This window comes from Hippocampus comes, unplaced genomic scaffold (assembly GCF_001891065.2).
Source record: "Hippocampus comes isolate QL1 unplaced genomic scaffold, H_comes_QL1_v1.1 scaffold153, whole genome shotgun sequence".
Lineage (NCBI taxonomy): Eukaryota > Metazoa > Chordata > Actinopteri > Syngnathiformes > Syngnathidae > Hippocampus > Hippocampus comes.
In genome coordinates this window covers 429,337-452,442 of record NW_017805991.1, presented here as the reverse complement: position 1 = coordinate 452,442, position 23,106 = coordinate 429,337, and the positions used below count along the sequence as shown (strand labels likewise).

At 41.4% G+C, this 23,106-nt stretch overlaps 1 protein-coding gene across 5 annotated transcripts; it reads right to left on the bottom strand.

Moving 5' to 3' along the window:
• Positions 1 to 1,335: 1,335 nt before the first annotated feature.
• ptpn3 (protein tyrosine phosphatase non-receptor type 3) lies at positions 1,336 to 23,106 on the bottom strand. 5 transcript variants are annotated; one of them, XM_019892139.1, is made up of 26 exons: positions 22,977 to 22,997; positions 17,004 to 17,126; positions 15,776 to 15,910; positions 15,428 to 15,470; positions 15,237 to 15,318; positions 13,368 to 13,412; positions 13,218 to 13,270; positions 12,524 to 12,641; positions 12,346 to 12,433; positions 12,158 to 12,246; positions 11,993 to 12,056; positions 10,477 to 10,679; positions 10,272 to 10,397; positions 10,034 to 10,195; positions 8,719 to 8,797; positions 8,548 to 8,625; positions 8,408 to 8,464; positions 7,002 to 7,158; positions 6,759 to 6,919; positions 6,158 to 6,248; positions 5,956 to 6,017; positions 5,726 to 5,872; positions 4,741 to 4,869; positions 2,566 to 2,711; positions 2,343 to 2,478; positions 1,336 to 1,897 (listed from the first exon to the last, which is right to left on the bottom strand). In XM_019892139.1, the coding sequence occupies exons 2-26, from the start codon at positions 17,070 to 17,072 to the stop codon at positions 1,814 to 1,816; spliced, it is 2,604 nt and encodes an 867-aa protein (XP_019747698.1). In that variant the 5' UTR covers positions 17,073 to 17,126; positions 22,977 to 22,997; the 3' UTR covers positions 1,336 to 1,813. The 5 variants fall into 5 exon arrangements, with proteins under 5 accessions (XP_019747698.1, XP_019747697.1, XP_019747699.1 ...); XM_019892138.1 differs by lacking the exon at positions 22,977 to 22,997 and adding an exon at positions 18,961 to 19,131; XM_019892140.1 differs by lacking the exon at positions 22,977 to 22,997 and adding an exon at positions 18,768 to 18,887.

The window sequence follows — 23,106 nt, the reverse complement described above, 5'->3', positions numbered from 1 at the left end:
GTGTCAAAAATCCCGAAAAGAAATTTTATCCTGCCTACTAACTAATCAGCGACTGATTTTAACTGATTATCCAAATAAAAAAAAATATAAATTTTTTAAAACGTCAAAGTATTATCCAGATTCATTAAACACATTGGAAAATACTTTTCACAAAGGCCACTTCCAACCTAATTTCTATATTAACGTTAATTGTCGTTGTTTGTTATTCATTCATATTCTGTACTGCTTATTCTCACTGGTGTCGCAAGCTTGCCTATCCCAGCTGACTTGGGGCGGAAGGCAGGATACATTGTTTCTTATGTAATATAATTTCTTTGGGTTTTTTGCAAGACGTAATCATCAAAATTATTTAAAACACACACACACACACACACACACACACACACACACACACACACACACACATATATATACACACACTCTACACTCTTAATACAGTATAATAAGGTATAGTGCATCACTTATATGGCTTTGGATATTCGTTTTTGCAGTTATTTAATAAATGATAGCCTCGTTGCAGGGCCTAAATGTGTCAGTGGTCATGTTCATGAAAATAATTTCATTGCTTTAGTACAGGCAAAAGCAAAACATATTACTGTAAATGATATGGGAACCTAACATTAACATTAATGCTACAAATGTGCAGTCACAGTTGTCTTCACAACAAGATTACAAGTATCTTCCTGATAGATGCCAATACATTGTCAGAACAGACCGGTGGGGCTTGATTTGTTATGCTGATACTTGTGCTGGTCGGATGCCAGCTTGGGAGTCACTCGTCTGAAGGTCAACTGAATGGCCTGAAACTCTTCAGTGTGCAGAATCGTTCTGTTGGGATGTGGAAGAAAGAGGCTCACATTGCCAGTAATGCATGGTCATAGAAGACCATGATGTAACCGTCCGATTGTACATTTATCATAGAATTCTATGATAAATGTACTATCGACTAATTACACTGCGGAAGTAAAACTGGCATGCGGATTCCCACATTGTAGTCAGTTTTTTTTTTTTTTTTTTTTTTTTAGTAAATCAATTTTTTTTCTCCCGGGATTACCGTCCAGATGAACAAAATTTGATTGATTAGCTGCAGGAAGACTGTCATCATCGTTGATTATGATTGGCAAAATGTTTGTGCAGTCACAATTGAGACAATGTGATGAGAGGTGCGTGCAGCTCCCAGCAGGACGGGACCATCAAAATCTGCTAACAACAAGCTAGCAGAGTAGGAATGAAGAGGATAATTGCTGGCTTTTCTCAAGTTTTCAATGATATTCCAGTTTGAGGTGCATATGTGTGGTTCACAATTTTAGAATGAGGATCCTAATAAAGCAGACGAAGGGCATATAAATCCGCGTTTATTTCATGGTGAGAATAATTTAAGTGAAAAGTGGTAGCAACACCACAGTACCCCACACAGTATCTTCTGTAGTATACAGACTTCTGCTCTTCTACTAAAAGGCACGCATATAAACTACATATTTATAACAATTCTTCTGCCTTTTCCATCAGTCATCCTGCAGACGACACCGATTTATTCCTGAGCTTAGCAGCTTTCATTCGTTTTGTGTATCCCACTCAAAGCTTGGTTGGCGTTATAGGCAGAACGTAAGGCAGACGAGTGTGAGATTCAAAGTGTCCTATTTGATCTTGGCTACATAGCTGACATCCAGCTGCGCTTGGATGCTACATAATTCTTATCCAGACCATGTAGCGACCCCGCAGGCACAACAGAGGTTAATCTCTTGTGGTGCTTGTCAGCCCCTCGGTGGGAGTCGCTCAAGTGGAAGTTATGAGGCTAAATTTCCTCTGGTGCTCATTTGGGCTGCGGGGTCGTAGATCCCCCTTGCTTCTCCTTGTAGACTCGCAGAATGGCCTCGCACACGAACTGGAACTGACACTGCAACAGACCAAATAAATAGTGAGAGATGGCAAAAAAAAAAAACAAAAGAAAAAAAACAGGCAACATTCATATGCATGCGTCTAATTTAGCTCCATTGTTGTCTGAACGTTTTTGAAAAATTATTCTAATTTAAGTCCTGGGAAAAAAAAATCTTGTTAAAAACATTGAAGTTGCGTAAATTTGCAGAATGGAACAATTGTGTTGATCCAAGCGTTAATAGTTATTAGTTATTTAAAAGCCATTATGTTCAAGAAAATAAGAAATGTAATCACATAAATATATATACCGCACCTGAGATTTTTATTTATTTTTTCAGTAGCACATATGTACAGTACAAAGGATTTATGAAGGCGCCGGTTTTGACCATGAAACATATTATCCCTTATTTCCTGAGACATTTGGACAAATGTTCCTGGAAAGGATTATGTTTGGTCCAGTGTACCGTGGTCTGAATCATCATGGCTCGCTGATCTCTCAGTGTTTTGACAATGTCCAGCGGGAACACCGGTAGCCCCCGATCTAACAGCGTCAGAGCCGTCTCCATGGTGATCAGAACACCCGTCCGTCCAATCCCGGCGCTAAAAGAGAAGTATTCTGCTGGAGCGAACAATGCTGGGTGCACAGTAGAGGGGGCGTGTGTTCAATTAGGAGACGGGGGGTGTTACCTGCAGTGCACCACGAGTGGCTCTTCGGCTCGTCTCCTCTCCCTGGCAGAGGTGATGAACAGCAGGAAGTCGGAAGGGTCATCAGGTACACCGTGGTCAGGCCACGCCACGTATTGCAGGTGTGTGACCGCACGCTCTTCACCCCGCTGAGTACACACACATAAGAAGAAGATCATTAGAGAGACTGCAAGCAGTGCAAAACCTCTGTTACAACATTGGACTAAAATGTGCATTCTGTACCTCCAACAACACCGCACCCAATGTTAGCAACAAAACACACGTGCAAACTTCTACCAGACATTATTAGAAGTACCAAGAACTAAACGGAGGCCTTTTCCGTTGCTGGTCCTTCTCTCTGGAATGACCTCCCACTGAACATTCGGCAAGCCCCCTCGCTGCCCATCTTTAAAACCCGCCTAAAAACTCACTTGTATTCTTTGGCGTTTGACTCGGCATGACGCAGATCTGATCTTAGTTTTACTGTTTGGTGCTTTCTACCATCTTTGTTACTGATTTATTGCTTTATTGTTGTATATATGTTAGTTGCTCCCTGTACAGCACTTTGTATGCAGCGACGGCTGTTTGAAAGTGCTCTATAAATACAGTTGAGTTGAGTGACATTAATATACCAACTAAACTGGAGGCCTTACCACAATGACTTAGTTTGCCATGTGAGAAGACAAAAAGTACAGGGTGTGTTCGGCGCACGTGATCCTGAGGTGTGATCACAAAATGCGGGGTGACGACACAATGATGGGATAAAAGCAAACAAATAGGTGGAGGGGATTGGAGAGAGGAACACAGAAGAGCTGAGTTGAGTGTTTTTCTTGTTTTTTATTTATTTTTTCTAAACGGGCATGCGGCCTGTGACTTCATGCAGGGATTAACTAGCACCGCCGAGTAACAGATGGGCCAACACGGTAGTATTTGTGCATGCATGTGAGCACGTTCATACTTCATGCATCCTTGAGCTTTGTAAGGTTCTCTTGGGAGGTTCATGTGGAAAATCCAGTCCGATTTTATGACTAGGAAGAGTGTGCGCCATGTAAACCCAACTGTCCATGCACACTCCTCCACTTGGACGTTGCACCCTATTTACTACCTGGATACACATCAGTCCGCCTACACGGAAATTAGCATGTTTTGGCTGCTGGTAACTTCCCGTGGAGATGGGACATATGGCACAACCGCGGCACGTGTAGCAAGCAAACCATCGCCGTGTCGGCTGTCATAATTCTCTCATGCAACAAAGAAAGTCAGTGTTAAAGGGCCATTGCATAGGATTTATGGGTGCCTGCCATTCAAGGGAATACCCCTCCCTCTCCTGTTTTCAAGCATTAAAGCAAAATGCACCGTGGCCTTTAGGTGTTTCATTTAACATGAGTCACAGCCTGTACATGTCCCTGATGGATTACATAAATATCATTATCATGCTGTTATATTCTGACTTCTATTAAGCCTGTTTCAGATTCATATTATGGAAGCCTAGTACAGCAGTGCCTCCTTTTTTTTTTCCTGATTGGCTGGTGGCTATACATTAACAAAATGTGTCGTACCCAAAGTTCCGAACAAGTTTCCTCTGAGTAAGAAATGCATCCACCGTTGAACATGTAACCATGGTAACACTTTGAAAAGCATAGCTGATTTGAGATGGAGAAAACCGCAGCGAGTGCTACTGGCTTGAAGGTGTTAAGACGTAAAGGGGATGACAAAACAGCACTTAGGGAAGGGGCTGTGCAATGGGCAAAAATGTCAAAAATGTCATTCGCAACATACTTTAGGTTAGAACTCTTATTTGATAATATACACTACAACGACCTGGTCATGCTGGCTCACCATCTCTGATGTAGTTCATCTTAAAGGTGTTGATGGTGTTCTTCAAAGCATGCTTTTATGGACCATGCTTGGTTCCTCAATGTTCCCACAAAATGAGGAAGAAGAGACGGCAAGAATGCCGGGTTTAGCCTAAGACTATCAAGTGGCATGGCCCAGTATTTTGCATCATAATGCTTAGAAAGAGAAACAGAGCAGAAAAGTGGCGGTAAAAGCGGAAAAACACGACACATTGGTGACAAAGGGTAGAGGAGTTTAACAAAAAATAAAAATAAAATAAAATAAATTAAAAAAAAAAAAAGGTAATTGTGAAATAAGAAAAACAATCTTCTACTAGTGTACCTGAGTGTGTGTGAGGGTGAATTGCCGTGTCACATAGGCCAGGTTACACTCCTCTGAGTGGCACTTCACTCGCATGTGTCCGTAATCCTTCACTTCGGGTGGATGCGGCCAGTACTGGTGACACTTGGTCTGTAAATTCATCACAGCAAGCAGTGACTTGGATGAGTTTGAGTCATCAGTCAAGATATCATTTCCTTGCTCTTGAAACTAAACTGGTCTACTGTACGTTTGGAGACTCGAGAGGAATTGGAAATTCATCGGGAGCGGGATGTGAAGTGATTGTAATGTGTGTGCACGCACATCTCAACAAAAGGAAAATGTCAAGGCACTTCACGAAGATCAGAAAAACGAACAATTAACGAGAGCTTCAGGTTACCAAGCAACAGCCACGACACGAGGAAGCGCACTTCGTTTATACAAGACCTTGATCATGATGCCTCGCTATACACTTTTGTAAATCAACTCAACAGAAAGCAAATTACTGTCGTACGAACAACGTAGGGGGCAGGTCAATAAAATAAGTCATTTGTGTCTTTTATAACTCGGTATTATCACACAATTAAGAAGCCAACCATTCAACCTGCTTTTAAGAGAGAAATGGTCCAGGCTTGAGGCTCTTGTAATGATTGTAGGTTTGCTTCTTTCGAGTTGGATTTTCTTATTTTGCTCAGCTTTAGTGTTGTCATTTCACCGGCCTTAGCTAACTTTGAGGTCCCAACTTCATCATCATCATCATCATTACAAAGTTTTATTATTACTTACTGCTGTGTCTGAGTGAAGGTGACACAATTGTCTTATTTTGGCACATTCACAAAATCATAACCTGCACCTCTTAAGTATCCATGCAGTCATCGCGCATCTCATAAAACCCCAACTACATGTTTAAATGTCCAGCATTTCCGTGGCTGTTTACTCATTGTCATTCCCAAGAAAATATTTTTTTTCCCATCATGAAGGTGCGGAGGAAGTGGAGTCGCATGCATACCCTTCCTCGCTCTGTCAGAGTCGTAAGCATGACAATGGTGTGTGACTGCTGCTCCCAAACACTCTGCCAAAAGTGAGAGCAGGTCTGCGGCAGTGGACCCTGAGCTGCAACGTAACGTAAACACTCCCCAGACACCGGAGGTGCCACCTAAGAAGCGGACAAACAGAAACCAACCACACGCATTTACATTCATCCATTCGAGAGATGTAAATGCATTGCTGTATGGGCACCGTGATATGGCTGGCATTGATGTAGTCCTCCTGGCCCTCGAGGGTCACTCTGGTCACGTCATCTGCAAGGAGAGTGGGGAAATGGGCAAGTGAGCATATTCACACACCTCACCAGATAAAGTCGTGCATGGTGCTACATCAGCGGGTAGTAACATGACGTTGGTTGGGAGGAAGCATCAAGGGATTGGAAGGACGCACTCACAGGGTAAAATGTCCCGATAGCGATTCTTCTCCATGTTCTTGGGAAGCCGAGCGCAGCTTAGCGTCAAGCCGGGCTTCCTCCGATATAAATTCTGGGAATGATAAGAATGAAACGAATGAAAACTCATACACAAACAACAACTACAAATACCAGCGTATGATGGTCCAATGAGGATTAGGGCCAGCATCGGTCCCGAAACGATTCATTAAAAGACTCATTTTTATACTCCACATAGGGAAGGGACACACGACTTCCTGCTTAGAATGACAATTAAATCCATTTCAGTGTAGTATACAAATTAGGACTTGTACAGACTAGTCGACGATACTACTCCACAATGACATTTAGAGGATGACGTGGACCAGTCGCTAATTACGTGTTTTTGGCTAGAGGAGGAGACAGAACAACAACAAAGTACGCCGAACAAAATGACTCCACTACTTTAATTGATTTTAACTGTCTTCTGTTTCCGAATGCGCTTTGGTTTGCAAGGCTCAAGTAGGAATCCGAAAAATATTTCTGAACACTGAACTGGAAAAATATCACTGACGTCATCGGCAACTCGACCTGCATCAAATCCACGTCTTCTTAAATCAAATACCTCAAAGTGGAAGCACAGAGTTCCTGACTGAATTCCTCTCTCCACCAGTCGCATCGATTCGTCTAATGTCGTGACCAGCTCTGGCTGCCCGTCTCCTTGGGATTGACTGGTGAGGGTGAGGGCGGGAGGCGGCAGCAGCAGGGCCGCTGCACGGCCAGGACCTGGAATACAAGGGGGGATGGGCGTCACTCATGAGAGTTCGCCTCAGCACATTTCCTGCCATTTGCATGTCTACGAGCAGACCTTTGCGTTTGATGAGCAGGGCAAGCTCTCCGGAGTGCGACTCTCTGCTGGCCCGTATGAACATGACCACCTGGTCGTGTGTGTGTTCAGAAATGTCTCGACCATTGATGAGTACCACCTGGTCTCCCTCCAGCAGTTTGGGCTCACATCGACCGGCCTGGAGACGAGTCAACGTCACTGAACAGCAAATATTTCCAACTCCACCCGCACATCAATCCACCTACTGTAGACTGTCGTATGCCGATGTCAAACTACACAAATGGACCCCGATTTTTAGCTGACAGATTTTTAGCTGGAACGCTTCACAACCATGACGACGAAGGTCTGGCGTGTCAGAATTTTTGTTCATCTTGCCACATAGTGTGACATGTCCTACGTGATCCTTCGATTGATTCTTCTGCATTGACCAATGGGAAGAAAGTGCCCTCCTACTTATGATGCAAGACTGGACGTGGCGCACTCAATCCCAATGTGGTGAACAGTATTTTAAAAAGTGACTCGAACAAAAAAGGGGAAATATTGAAAACTATACATAGCTTTTCAATTTATGCTATGTTTGCTAACTGCAAAGCTCGTAGCCGATTCGCAAATGTGGTGTCAAACAAATTTGTTACCTCAAGTTCGTTTTGGGGAATAGATAGTACATACTGCCCCCTATCCCCACCATACAGGAACGGGTTCCTACTATCCTTTTTTGCCTTCTCTTAACTTAGACACAACGCACTCCGTCGACATGACTACAGCTGCTTGTCCCGCGATTTTTTTTCTTGTTCATTTCCCTCACGGTGAATAATACTTTTATATGTTCTCCTATTCCCTACTCAAAACTTCCTTGATGTAAAATTTAAAATTGTGGCCTTGATAAACCCACTGCAGAATTGCAGAAATGACTCACGCATGCACAGAACCTTCTGACGGTCTGGTCACAATTACCTGGCAGTAAGTCGCAAGTGCTGAAATGACTAACCTACAAAATTTTCACTTTAGTTGCATGAATAAATATTCCAGCTGATTCCATGAAAGGTTTCCAATTCTCCAGAACATTTCAACCTCACAATGTTGTGAAGGTTACCACCTTGCAGACAACATGATGTGATATGCTTTAAGCTAATGCAGATTCTGTGTTGTTTATGTGCAAAATGATCTCCATCCATTTTCTATCGCGTTTCTCTTCACTGCGGCGGCAGGTGAGCTGGAACCTATAACAGCCTACTTGGCCACAGGCAAGGTACGAGTCAATGACAGAGTTTCAATAAAAGATTTGAAGCTTGACTTAAACCATGCACTAAGAATATAGGAATCGAAAATGTGGCTCAAATGTTTTTAAGTCAAATGATTTTGCCAGATTCACTCCCTGCTGGTCAGAGTGATCATATAAGTGCGTGCTTGCGTCATTTTGCTCTTACCGGAGAGTCAGGTTTCACGTGGGATATGGCAAGAGGCATCTTTTGATCCACCCCACCCTAAAATGAAATTAAATCATAAGAGTGGAGTGACAAACACACAACAAGAGCCACCAGAGGGAATACAACCGTTTTACACTTACTTTAACATTAAAGCCAAACTTGCCCTCATGATCAGGAGCGATGCGAATCAGCAGCAGGTCGCCGTCGCTGAGGGCCTGCTGCATAAACACAGACAGTCATAATTACAACACACAAAATGCAGTACAGCATACGTAGTTAAGGGTGTGGCCAAATTACAGTTCATAAAATACCTTGTTAGGGTAGAGGGAGCTGCTGACGCCATCCTCTTCGGTTATACTGTCATCAGCTTGCAACCAGATATCATCCAACCTTTGGTTATGGATTGTAATAAGAGTGAGGAAATTAATCATCTTATTACCTTAAATGTTGGTTAAAGAGGCCTGTAATGGCCGGCATACAGTGTCAAAAAAGCACATCATATTTTACAGTCAGCAAGTGGAAACCTTGCTATAGTTAAGGCAGTTTCAGCCACCAAAAATGCCCCACCTATATTGTTTTTTTTTTTTTTTTTTGAGGGTAAAATAATGGAGGTGTGTATTTGTTCAAGAGGATGACGCATGTGGCGACACATTGAGGCATGGCGTCTAGAGCAGAGGCCAGCATTACAGTATTCTGTAAATGTATATGTACATACTTTCCGAGCACACAAGATGAATTTAAGCCTTTAAAGCATGTAAATTACATTCCTGGATATACTGTACAGCATATGTACTTTAAATGTTGTTTTATCACATTATGACAGTGTAGAGTGACAGCATAATTGCGCCAACGGTTGAAATCACATAATCACACAATATAAAAATATGTTTGTTTTGCTAAACTCCCTATGGTGGATGTGGTAATGGGAAAAAAATATATATAAAACCAATGGACCCCAATGGCAAATCTGTCACCTCTGTCTGATAAACACTTGCTTGCCTGACTGAGTTGATGTTAAAACAATCATCCGCTACCTCCACATCTTTGAGATAGGCAGTCAATCTGCTCAAGCGAGGCCCGGGTGGAGCAGTTAATTTTTATTTTCTCTGACTTCTATCATTGCTCCATTTAACGAGCACACTCTTGAATCAGATAGGAGCTATTTGTTCTGAAGAGGATGAACTCAAGCTCTCTCAACTAGGCTTGACGTGATCACCATTTTTGGGGTCGATCAGCGAGTTTTGAAAAAAAAAAACAAAAAAAAACAAAACGATACTCAATTACCAATTCCACTCTCACGACATGTGACAAGGCTAAAAATAGACCAGCTTTCGGGCTCACATATCCACTAGGGCAGCATAGAACAACCCCAGTGTGAACGCGGTTGTGTTTTCTGTAATGCCTGATTTTGAGGATCAATAACGTCATTGATAGATCGCGCAAATTATGACATTGCAGTCGATCACCAATTTTTGCACAAAGTGCAAAATAGATTGGGATGACGTCGACTATAAAGCAATGCATTCAAAATCGAAGTTTACAATCTGTGAATATGCAAACGTTTGTTTGTCAGTTAAGTGAAAAACCTGCCTCGAAGAATAATACGGAAAAGGATGAAATACACACTGATGTAGCGAAGAGTCCCCTTCGCTGTCCTTGCTGCTGCTGACGGACGTCCTGTAAGTGTAGAAGACGTCTTCTCCCTCGGACATGTCTTTCAACTCACTGTTCAGCTCCATGGATGACGGACGGACTTTGCGGATGCCGTGGCGAACGCGAGTACTCCGCCTGTCTCAGAGACAGAAATCAGAAAGAAGATAATGATGATTCCAGAATTCAGTCTGGTGAGATGTTGCACTTGTACCATTTGGGTGTGCTGGGGGGCGATCTCGACGGTAGACTCTTCGTCTCTAAATATTCTGATGAAATGGACCGCCGCAGGACTGGGTTCCACACCATCCCGCCCACCACACGTTGACAAACTGGACCACTACAAGTAATGCAAGTGGTGTTTAAAAAAAACGTAATATTTCAATATATCTTGTATGATGGACTAAAAGAAAATGCACCTTTCGTTTTTACTGTTTGCAAGGCCCAGGTGGTGTGTGATCATCTTCCTGTAGGATTGAACTGTGCTGTTGTTGTGTTTGGGACTCCTGGCGGTGCGGTTGCTGCTGAAGAAAGAGTGATGATCCACACAGGAGCGCCACAGGTTCTTACAGCTCTTTGCGCAGAGCAGTACTAGCGACACTTCGCAGTCCTGGGTCTCCCCCTGCGGAATCGCAATTGCTATTAGGTCAAAAAGATCGATACTCTTGCATGTAGCACAGAATCAAATATTACGGATGCACCGATACCAGGAACAGTATCGGTGCCAAGACATCTGTACTCTTACTTGCTCTCGGACAAATACCATACTATGACATTGACACCACTTTATTAGCCCGATATATACTATATGGAAAGGTGGAGTACGAGCCATGCCAGTCATGTGGAGATGCTTTTCAGGTTAACACAGATGACAACACCAAAGTCATTAAAAAGCGTATTTCAATGAAACGTGTGATTAAAATACCAAATTTTTACCACAACTCTGAGTCATAATGGCATTAGTAAGCATTGTCGATACTCTGTATTTGTGATGAGTCCTCAAAATAAATATAAGTACTGGTACTCGTGTTCAGTCTGGAAAAAAAACTGTTATTGGTGTATCCCTATAATACTATTCAGACGATCAATCAAAATGAATTACTGTAATAAGCCATATAAGTGGCAAAACGTTTGTATTTAGAGATCCAAATGCGGACTTCATACAAAAATAAAAGGAATAAATGGAATATCTGCAGTATAACTAAAAGTATTACACACACCAGTAAGACATCCCCACAAGAAATTCACGGAGCAACTTGGAACGGATGTCCTACTAAAAGCAATAGACATCCAGGAAGCTCTGTTGGTTTAACAACCCTCTTTGCTGCAGTCATTTTGACTTGGTAAATATGCACACAATAATTTTTGTGTGTGAGAATCTGGATGAAGCTGCCGATTCAAGAAATGACTTCAACTGTATTGAGTCACTCCGACATAAATGGAATACGTCACTCCATACAATCATAATGGCTTTGTTCGTTTGTTCTTTTTACTTCACCAGGAAGTATTGCAGCCTGCTAATCAACAAACACTTTCACTTTATGGTGACAGTTTGGCCATGGTTGAGGTCTGTCTCACTAACATTCTAGCAATATGGGGCTATAATAGTGGTCACACATGCAATATGTTTTATGTGGTCGCACTAATTGAAATAATATTGTGACTAATATCGCATTGGTGGACTAAGAATTAAGTCAATGAATCCACTGTTTTTTTTAATATTTTTTTTTGCATTCTCAGGAGGCTCACATTTCATGCAACACCGCCCACTGCAGTTGTCTGAAATTGATGTCAAAGTGCCCTCGGGCTCACGCAGCGAACGTCATGGGTCACATCAAACCTTTTATTGCAAAGAAATTTGTTGACTTGAGTTACCCTTTAAAGACACACAATGGCGGACTTGTGGATAACTATTACCAACAACAAAATACTTACGTGTTTACGTTTGAGATGCATAAAGAATCGCTTCCTCTTAAATGAAATCTTGATAATGTTCCCCCTGCATGGGAACAATGTGATTTGGGACAACGTCATTTGTGGTGAACTTGAGGGTAAAAGAAAAAAGAAAAAAAAAAACTGATGAGCGCGGCCATCACTCACCAAGGGAAGAAACTCGAGCAAATCATATTACAGAATATTGCAACACCACTTGATGCCAGGCCCACCATTAGAGAGGCATTGTTGGTGTCCTGAAATCGAGAAAGAGAAGCGAGAGAGTCAGAGAAATGTCAGCCATGAAATGAAAATGGAGCATGAAATGGCCGTTTTGATGCAGGAGGCCATGATACCAGGGCAGCGTGCAGCTCCACTCCATAAAGCTCCAACGTCCGTGCTGTGTTGAGGAAACACAACTCGGCCTCGCTTTTCTTCAGACCCCTAGACCAACACACAGACACGTGCAGTCAAGTCAATCAACCGACTGCAAAGCGCAGCAGGGGTATGAATGGATGCTATGAATCACATTACTTGTGCTTTGGATGCAGGTCCTCCACTTTGGAAACAAAGTTTTCATCCTGCTCAGGGATGAAGTGGTACTTGGACAAGTAACCGCTTTGCTGGGATGGACTGTGATCCCCCAGCTCAGCTATTGTTCAAACAGAAATATTCCATGAGATGACGCTCGTATGCCATAATGGCAAATTTTTTTAGACAAACCTTTTGATCAATTAAATCACAGGGTGGGATTGACCCCTGAATTTTAAATTCATTTTATTCAAGACATTTTGCGGAAAACATACTCTTTATGGGGTTATAAACAAAAATTTGAGATGACAACGTGTTTATCAGGTCGTTCTGCACCTTTGCAAATTTGCCAAGTAACAATTTTCATTCGCGATAAAATGGTCACTTGACCAGTGGTACCATTAGAAATAATAACATCGAGCTTATCCGCCCATGTCATGATCAGCTAGACTGGTAGAAGATTAAGAGCCACTTTCATGCGACAGCCTGAAATCCCAACATGCAGAAACACCCACATCCCCCCCACTGGTTTTGTAGAAAGTCTATTGGAGTATTATCGCTGCAAGAACGCATATCATCCTTTCACTTCCTTGTGGCCCAATACTTTTGTCGCATTTGTCGAGAGCACATTCAACAGTGTGATTATTCCCACAGCTGTTATGAAGTCATTAATCACAGGTTGCTGTGGGAGACTTACACTGCACGGCGTAAGAGGCCAACACGACAGCTGAACTCAGCGGGCACTGCAACCTGCAATCAAGCGCGACACAATGTAGCAAGCTATAAAAAGTGTACACAAATGGGCTGGATTGTGATGGTTGTGTTCGGGCTTGTTTTGCGCACCAACCTGCCTTCTTTAATGTCACTCCTGATCTGGAGGAAGTAAAGGTTCCTGCGGAGAACAAAATTAAAGAGATTTTAGAATTAGAAAGAACTTTTTGGGGGAGTGAAACGTCAGTAAAGGAAATACTGTCATGCTGTGAGATTATTTACAATGAAGCCGCTGAACGGATACCGGCTGGTACATTACCTTTAGCAAAAATATTGCTTTTATAAAGATAATGATGTCCAGTTTTTAGAGATTTAACAACAAGCTTATTACTGAGATGTTGAACTGCACTGCATCATACTGAGGTGTTTGACATTTCAGCTGGACGATGTTTACTATCATCAGACAAATTAATATTTAGTAAAAGACAACACAAGCAAACACAAAATGCTGTTTTTAAATGAAGGTTTTTATTATTTAGGGAGGAAGAAAATCCAAGCCTACAAGGCCCAGTGTTCAAAAGTTTTTGACCCCTAAACCTAATAATTGGTTGGGGCACCCTCGGCAGCAACAACCGAAATCAAGTATTTTCTATTTGTGCATGAACGGACTTTTAAAGATTACGCCATTCATAAATGGACTTGGTGAGATGTTTTCGATCGTTGTCTTGATGCAGAATCCAAATGTGCTTCAACTTGAGGCCTCAAACTGATGGTCAAACATTCTCCTTCAGGATTTTCAGGTAAAGAATAAAATTCATACAATTCGTCCAGGTCCTGAATTAACCAAGCAGCCCCAGAGCATCACTCCCAGCGCATTCGACCATTAGTATGATGTTCTTTTTCTAGAATGCAGTGTTGCATTTATGTCAGATGTAACAAGACACATTCCTTCCAAAAAGTTTCTTTTTGTCAATCCATAGAATATTCTCCCAAAGGTCTGAGGAATCATTCAGATGTGTTTTCCAAAAGCAAGATGGGCCTTTCTGTTCTTTTTGGTCCGCAGTGGTTTTAGGCTTAGACCTTTGCGATGGATGATATTTTTGCTCAGCCTCTTCCTCATTATTGAGTCATGAACACTGACCTTCATTAAGGGAAGGCCAGCAGTTCTTTAGACGTTGTCCTGGATTCCTTTGTGACCTCCTGGATGAGTCCTCGCTATGCTCTTTGGGTAATTTCTGTAAGCTGCCCACCGCTTGGAAGAGTCACCGCTGTTCCATTCCATGTTTTCTTAATTTATGGATAATGGCCCTCACCGTGATTTGCTGGAACCGCTGGAAGCGTTTGGAGTGACTCTTGGAACCCTTTTCACACTGATGTGTATGTCAGTTAGTTTATTCATCTGTTTTTGATTTTTTTTTTGTTTTTGTTTTGGTGGGTGGGAAGATATGGCATATTGTTGCAGCTTTTTGAGATATTTTGGCCGACTTCATTTTGTCAGACTTGTTCTATTTAGGTGATTTATTGATTGAACAGGTCCGGGGGTAATCAGGCTTAGGTGTGGTCAGTGAAAATGAACTGAAAAATGTGATAAGCCACAGCTACATTTACGATTTAACACAGGGTTATATAGCTTTGAATAGTTTTTTTTCTCTTAATATATAAAACAAGCATTTTATATTTACTGACAAAGTAGGCTATTATTGTCTGATGCTTACGTACATTTGTTTGATGATTTTAAACATTAAAGTGAGGAAACTATGCAAAAAAAAAAAAGCATTTTAGAAGGGGCAAATAGTTTTTCATTGCACTGTATAAGAATGTAAAATATTTGAAAACAGCAGTACAAAATATCAACGACTGCTAAGGAACATGTGAAATAAATACAAAACTGAGCATTATTATCTTCAATAAAGGCATGATTTTGTGATCGAGTTCATCGAGTGGACAAAATGTTGTGCTTACCAAATACAAAACAAAATAAACTAAGGCAAACAGAAGAGAGCACCTTGTCTGTTCATGTTGTAGAGAGTTGGGATCGGAAATGAAGAAGCGCACTCTGAAGTTTAGGTAAAAGGGAGATGCAAGACCTGCAGGGAAATGTCATTGTGTCAGTGCCGTCATCACACTGCCTCTCTGGAAATGTCAAAATGTACTTTGCAATGGAAGAAAAACGTCAATAAATTGCCCGGTAAATACCTTTGATTTGCTTCTTAAAGGGTTTCTCAAGCTCCAACCATCTCTATCAGAAAGAAATTTGTTAAACATAATCACTTACATGGACAGAAAAAAACACAAAGCAAGCACACCCTGTGTTTAAACAGCAACAAATTATTTTATATGCATGTGGATATCCTTAAAATTGTTTTTTGTATTCAAATGTCTCTTGACCACATGTGCTTTTGTATGCTCAAATAATCAATAAACATGAAAGTGGGGGCAAAAAAACAGCAACGAGTAAGTGCAATGTGTTACAGTGGCTGGCTTTAAATAATAATAAAAAAAAAAAAAAAGATGCATGAGGTTGAGAAGAGTGTGTGCACTCACGGGCGAGTGTGTGTTGGCCATGATTGAGGTAACGGCTGTGCTGGACTCTCTGATCTGCAGACTGAAGAGCTGCCGCTCCTGCAGGCCCAGGTGGTCGCACACTTGGTCCAACAAAACCACACCTTCATCCTGCTTCTGAAACACGGACATGACATGAGACGCGGCACATCGACTGAACAATCTCTCTCTCTCTCTCTCAGCCGATTTCTGCTATAAAAGTTCAAAGAACTTGAACCTCGGCTCTATCCTTCATGTGCTTGTATGGGTTTTGTCCGGGTTCTGTGGTTTCCTGCCACATTCCAACAATCATTTGACTATCTAAAATATTTGTGTTGAGGCAGGACACCTACCACATACTTCCGAGGTTCTAGGTTTGTTTCTTGGCTCAGGCCTTGCAAGTGTGGAGCTTGGATGTCCGCAATGTGCTTCTGTGTTTTGATTTTGTTGTCGGTCAAAACAGAGGCCTCAATTTGAGCTAGTGCAGTACTTACGCAGGTATAGACATTCTGAACACAAACTATTCTACATACACTCATCGCATCCATTACAGCCATCTGATTTGAATGGCTGAATATGACTTTGGTATAAAATCCGCCTCCAGATGAGGCTATTAGTTATTCCTATTGCCCCCCCAAAAAAGCCTTAACATATTCTGTTCGACAGATATTATTCCCTGAGTGGTACTTTTGCACAGTCTAATCAGTGTGCAGTTTATGCAGAGGGGTGTACAAATCTCTAAACAGCTTTTGCACGACATGGCTGAGAACGAAAAAGGTTGCAGTCCCCAACAAGAAGTCATTAGTAGCAGATTATGTGTGGGAAAACTTGCCGTTTTACCTTCACTGTATGATGTAATCAAGGTGGGGGTTTATATTGCATATTAAATCTTCAGACAAAGATGCTAGACAGCTGCGGTTTCAGAGCGCAACACTGATTGCCTTGCACCATATCTGCACGTTTGCATCTATATCACCCGCGTGCTTCGTTTGACACGGTGTGCTGATCATGCAAAAGCCTCTCAAGGATGACAACCGCAGGAGGTGAACGTGTCCTTGACACCAAGGTTCAGTGTTGAGCATGAAATATGGATCAATGAGAGGAAGGAAAAAAAAAAAGATGCGTCGTGCTCCGACACAACGATCATTAGCAGAGCACAGTGACAGATAGCAGCAACATATGATCTCCTCATATTCACGGGCAGGAAACTGTTTCTCGGTGTGTTTCGTACATTGACTCGGAAGGTCTCAATGGTGCCGTCCAGCAGTTGAACTAAGCAGAGCAGGTCCGGTTTTGGCATGTCTGTCACCGCAGGTAACCACCCTGGCCCTTGGCTGGTCTCAGAGAGAGGGACCTGAGAAACACGACAACAAACATGATCCACATTTTCACACTGTTGTCTGACAGCACCGCCCTCACAATGACACTGCACGCCGAGCACTGGCTGGAGCAGTGACTAATGTAGCATGAATGCAAAGGAGTGCTGTGAGTGTACACAGTGCAGGGTGGTGGTGAACATATGGCTCGTGGGCCACATAAAACTGGCGAGTGAATTTGATCTGGCCGCCGTGCATTTCTAAAACCAAATAAACGGCTACAAAAAACTTGTAATTATTTGTTTCTATTTTACCATTTCAGAAAAAAATGTTGTAAGGTCCCCAAGGAAGAAATGTAAATATTTCCCCACTCCGGGTGATCCGTCTTATGTTCGGCCCGGGCCTGCCTTTGGCTCTTGCTGCCTCTCGCAAAGGCAGCTGAATGATAAGAATGTTCAACATTTTTTCCAGCGCTCCAACACGCCCATTTTGCAGTTGTAGGCTGAACACAAATACATACACATGTACAGTACTAAAGCACCCACTCACACCTCTTAGTAGGCTGGAGGAATGTTCCTGCGTGCATGCGAGTGTGTCCAGTCCTGTCTTGGCTTCCAGGTAAACGATTAATGGATTGCGTTGAAAAAAAAAAAAAAAAACAAGGGCCCGCAGTGTTCTGAGTTAATGTTTGAACACAGGGACACACTTGGAATGTATTAAAACCGATCTGAGCTCTACTTGATGGCTTGTTTTTCCATAGTAAGCCTCTCACAGGCTTACTTACAAGTGAACACTTTATAACAAGGATAATCAGCATGTACATGCAGGCTTCTCTTTGTGGTTAGCATATACATGTGATAGATTGACTTGAACAGATTTATTAGATACACTGTTGATAAGTCACCAGTGTGTCATGGCTCATTCCTGTGACATAGATCATCAGGTGTGCTACCAGAAATTACCCAATTTTATTTAATTACTGCTAGGGGTGAATGATTTTGAAAAATAGTCACATTGTGACTCCGCCCCCAATATTGTGATTGTGATTTAATATCCAATGATTTTTTTCAAAGTCCTCTTCCAGTGTATTTAACAAATACAAGAGGTAAATAAATCCGTATTATAATCAGATTTAGTACCTGTTTAGTAGCAGTTGACCAAAATGATTTTATCCCCCAAAATTAAAGCCTCTGCGATTTGAAAATTGCGTTCTAAATCTGAATTTCAGCATTAATTACCAAAAAAAAAAAATATATATATATATATACATATATATATATATATATATATATATATATATATATCTTTGTTCAGCTATCTCTGCCAGTGACATATAATGACAGGCAACAAAAAAATAAAATCTCTTCCACGAGATGGCAAAGGAGACATAATCAACCTGTGCGTCCACTTTTGGTGACATTTTTGCTTGATTCTGTGCCTTGACAGTTTTTCCAAATGTCAAATACGTACATAAAAATTATGCCTTGACTCAATAGAAGTTGGGATACACCGAATTATGTGCTTGAGATTCAGCACAACGGCCAAATACTATAGGGACGGGTACACAAAAATACACAAAGGGAGTTAAAACGAATACATAAACCAAACAAACCATTATCTGAAAAGCAATAAACAATGGTATGGTGTTGTCAACATAAACGGCAATGACCTCTCCGTACTTTGTGCCGAACACGGAACCTGTTGACAGCCTCGACTTGTGCGTGCAATGTGTGTAGCTACACACCCTAAACACGAAAAAACTCGTTGCTAGTAAACTTTTCCCTCAAGCCCGGAGCAACTCCGGCGACATCAAACCTTTCTTGAGAGAGAGAGGGAGCGGGCACAAAAAAAAAGAGAAAAAGTCGCGTCTACCTCCGTCGTCCCGCTTTAGAGACGAATCGCGCACATGGAAGTGACCGCCGGGGACACCTCGGGACGGGCCGCGGCGTCCGAGGATCCAGGTTGAGGAAGGTAAATATCCAGGACACTCCTCACCCACAGCTGCCCTGATTCCACGCAGCTCCGCCCCGCCCCTTCGCTTTGCGCGCACCCTCCCGAGCTGGAAGTCAGGCTGCCGGGAGCGCGCACATAAACAATGAGAAATCAATAAAACAGTGCGGGCGAAAGTTTGGACACACGTTCTGCTTCTTTTGTACAACAACAACAACAATATTATTATTAATAATAATAATAATAATGTTCTAAAGTGAAATACGTTTCTTCAGTGTTTTCATTATCTGCTTTTAGATTATATTTTACACAGGTGTCTGATACATCTTTTGATGTGGCCTACTCAATCTAATCGTGTTTAATGGTTACGTTTGTATCAAATTTGAAGGCTGTCTTTACTTTTAGCAATTGCGATATTGCAAGCATTTTTTTTCACGACCAAATCTAATTTATTGAACAATGGTTAAACAATGCTCACTGGCTACTGATTTCTAAACTCGTCAATGTGTTATGTATCAGTAATATGATAAGGTGCTTAAATTCTAAATTTATATCGGTTCACAGTTACTGGATACCACCTACCGTCCCTCGAACGCAGATGTGTCCAAATTACAGCGCCTTGGGCCAATTGTGGCCCAGCTCCCATTTTTCAACAGCCCGTGGTATACAGTATACTAAAATGCTAGAAGCAGCACATGTATGTAAAGACACATATAAACTACATGCAACTAGAATAGAAATGCTATTTTGCAAGCAAATATCGTGTTCAAACCACAGTCCAGGGGCTATATGGAGCTTGTCTCTCATTTTTTCAGCGGCCTGTGGTATGTTAAAATGTTAGAGGCAGAGGCTTTTCTAGAGATGTAAAGATGCATGTCAACTATTTACAACTAAACTAAAACTGCAATTTCGCGAACGAATAGGCTTTCCTCCACTTTCTGTTCTGTGTCAAGGTCCAATTTGTGAGCGTATCACAAATAATGATCTTCAAGTAACTGCTTTAAGAATTGTCATATTTTTCTGTATTCGGCTCTTAAAGGCTCTGTTTCAAGTTCTTAGGAAACCGTTGGTAAAATGTGGCCCATGACTTGCCTGGATTATGCAAGACAGCGTTTCACAACATTTAATGAGCCGAGGCACATATTTTACATTAGAATAATGTAATGGTACAACACCCAAAAAAAAAAGTCACAACAAATCCAGACTATATCCTGAAATGAACAACAACAACAGATTGTTACACAGGTCAGCTGTTGCTTTTGCCATCTTGTGGGAAATTATTTATTTACTAACTAGAACTTCTAACGTCTAATTTTCACAGGATACTAGATATATAACAAATCAGGGCAAACAATGTTTAACATGGTACACTCTGCTCCTCTCGAAAACAGAATAGTGCAAGTGTGTTTTCAGTGGAATCTGGCATCTTGCATTTCTTCTGGTTTTGTCGTCACCTAAAGGACAAATGAGGTACTACGATTGTCACACCTTTTTGCATCTTGCTGGGTTTTCTTCGAGTACAGTACAGTATTTCTTCTCAAACCAGGATATCGCTACACCGGGGCTAGGGGGCTATAGACCTGTCAGAAATCTGTGTAGCCCCAGATAATCCCCTTCACCATTTTATTTTATATTCTGAAATATATGATGTAGGTATAGATTTTTTTCTAAGCCTCCCTTTCGGTCAAGCCTCATTTTATCCACGTCAAGTCAAGTCACATTATTTTATACAGCCCTTAATCACAAACAGTCTCAAAGGGCTTCACATGCCCGCAGTTGACAAATATTAACATCCCCTGACCTTAACCCTGGGGAAGGGCAAGGAAAAAAAAAAACATCTAGGGAAAATGAGAAATCTTGAGAAGGGGCCGTGGGAGACAAAATAGTCCTGAAAGTGTCCCTGCTCCCAACCCCCCCCCCCATGCATGTTATGTTCATTGAAGACTTGAATTTGTCCATATATTATTAGTTGCCCCTCCCAGTTTTTTTAATGATTAGGACCTTTTGTTTCTCAGGCTTGACATCTGATATCAAGACAATCTAAACTGAGTAAAGTATGGCTTCTGCATGAAGATGGATTTCAACTCTTGTAGGGAATATTCTTTTCCCGCTAAAGACTGATCCGGTTTGAGGGTTGACATTCTACTGGATGTCTAAAACTAGACAAAAGAAACTTTGGGCTGTTGTCATAGTGACCAACGCAAACCCATTTGCTCTCGGGGCAATGCAGTGAAAACATGAACTGTCAAGAGATCAGCTTTCTGTACCAGTAATCCACATGACCCATATCAGCTCAGAACTCATTCCCAATTTTAGACATGGGACACACAGACAAACTTGATATTACTTCAGTATCAGTCATGTCTCATGATCCAAAGCATACCACATCTGGAAATAAGTCAAAAAACATTCATGTTAAAAATAACATGATATAAAAGTTATGAAAAGCAGTCCAGTTTAATGAATCAAATGAAGTATTTGATCTTGGACGAACACAACCAGAATTTTGGCTCCCACAGATTGGCTGATGCCCATGTGGCACACAGCTATGAGGAGTCAACAACTAACCAGCATTCCTGAGCTCACCGAGTCATGTAAAGCACACCTGTTCTAAGAATCACTTTCTTACTTTACAATTTCAATGCCACCGTTGGCAAGTCTAAAACCTGAGACAGACAAGATTGTAGATAGGGAATGGGTTAAAAAAACAAACCAAAAAAAAAAAACATCAGTGAAAGGCTTAGTGAGAATATCACAACATTTGATGACATTATTCTTAAATGGAAATCATCTAAATGACTCAGAGAAGGCATGCGATAAAGTACTATATGGCCAGATGAAATCAAAGTTGAGTTGTTTGACTTTAACCTGACCAGTCATGAAAATGAGTGTATTACATGCTTTTGGAATGTGGGAGGAAACCAGAGCACCCAGAGAAAACCCACGCAGGCACGGGGAGAACATGCAAACTCCTCTAAGACTTACATCACTTACTGTGCGGGAACTCAGAATAGCACCTCTTGCTATTTTCATTCATCATATGATCACACAGTCATAAAAGTGTGGTTATGTAATTCAGACAATAAAACTGAAAGGTTAAGGATGATGATTGTGGGGGGGGGGTGCTTGAACTATAGTAGTAAACAAGTATAAATGCTGAACTGGTTTCATTCAATCAGAAATCACAATGTGGCACGGAAACGATGCATACAGGTCCAGTGGATTGTTAGGCATGCAATGGCTACATGAGACTAGAGGACTGAAACAGAGTTTTCAAATGCCGTCCGTCACAGTAGGTCATGACCTATTAACTATATTTAGTCTGCAATGGAAATTCTGTTCTACTTTCTTGAATTTCAATTAAAAAAAACTCAGGGTCATTGGCAGACTCAGTGCACAAATGTTTCAGCTGAAGTATTTATACTCTTTAACAGGGGGTATAAATGATCATTCATTAAATTTGGTGTGGGAATTCCTCAATATGAACATCAGGAACTGGGGTAAAGTACACAGTTAATAAAGGAGGTATAATTCCAAAACAGAGAAAAGCTAAACCAGTGTGAGCAGTGTTAAGGTTTAAAAACAAATTGGACATCACTTCAGTCTCTCTTTGTATTTTCTTGTTATTTCTCGGTGTAACAGCCACATTGAATTTGAATTTTGAATTAACATCACTTTGTGAAAAGGAAGCAATATTTTTGTCTTGCTCCCGCCTTTTTTTTCTTATTTACTACACTGTAATGGTGAAAGGAGAACAAAATATCTTAACATGTTACCTTTTACACTGGATGCTGCATTTAAGTACCCATACAATGTAATTTTGATGATGATATGATATGATGATACCGATAATGATAATAAAATAAAGTATATCAAACAAATAATTTAGATCACATTTATATTATACAGCATCTGCCAGTCAAAATATGTGCACTCACCGACCTCACTCATAATGTGGCCTTTTCTCATGACCTCTAGAAATTCCGACGGTCAGTGACCGCACCACAGCCGTTCATTTGGGTCGAGGTCTGTAAAAGGAGCTCAGACGACTTTGAGACCAGCCGTGAT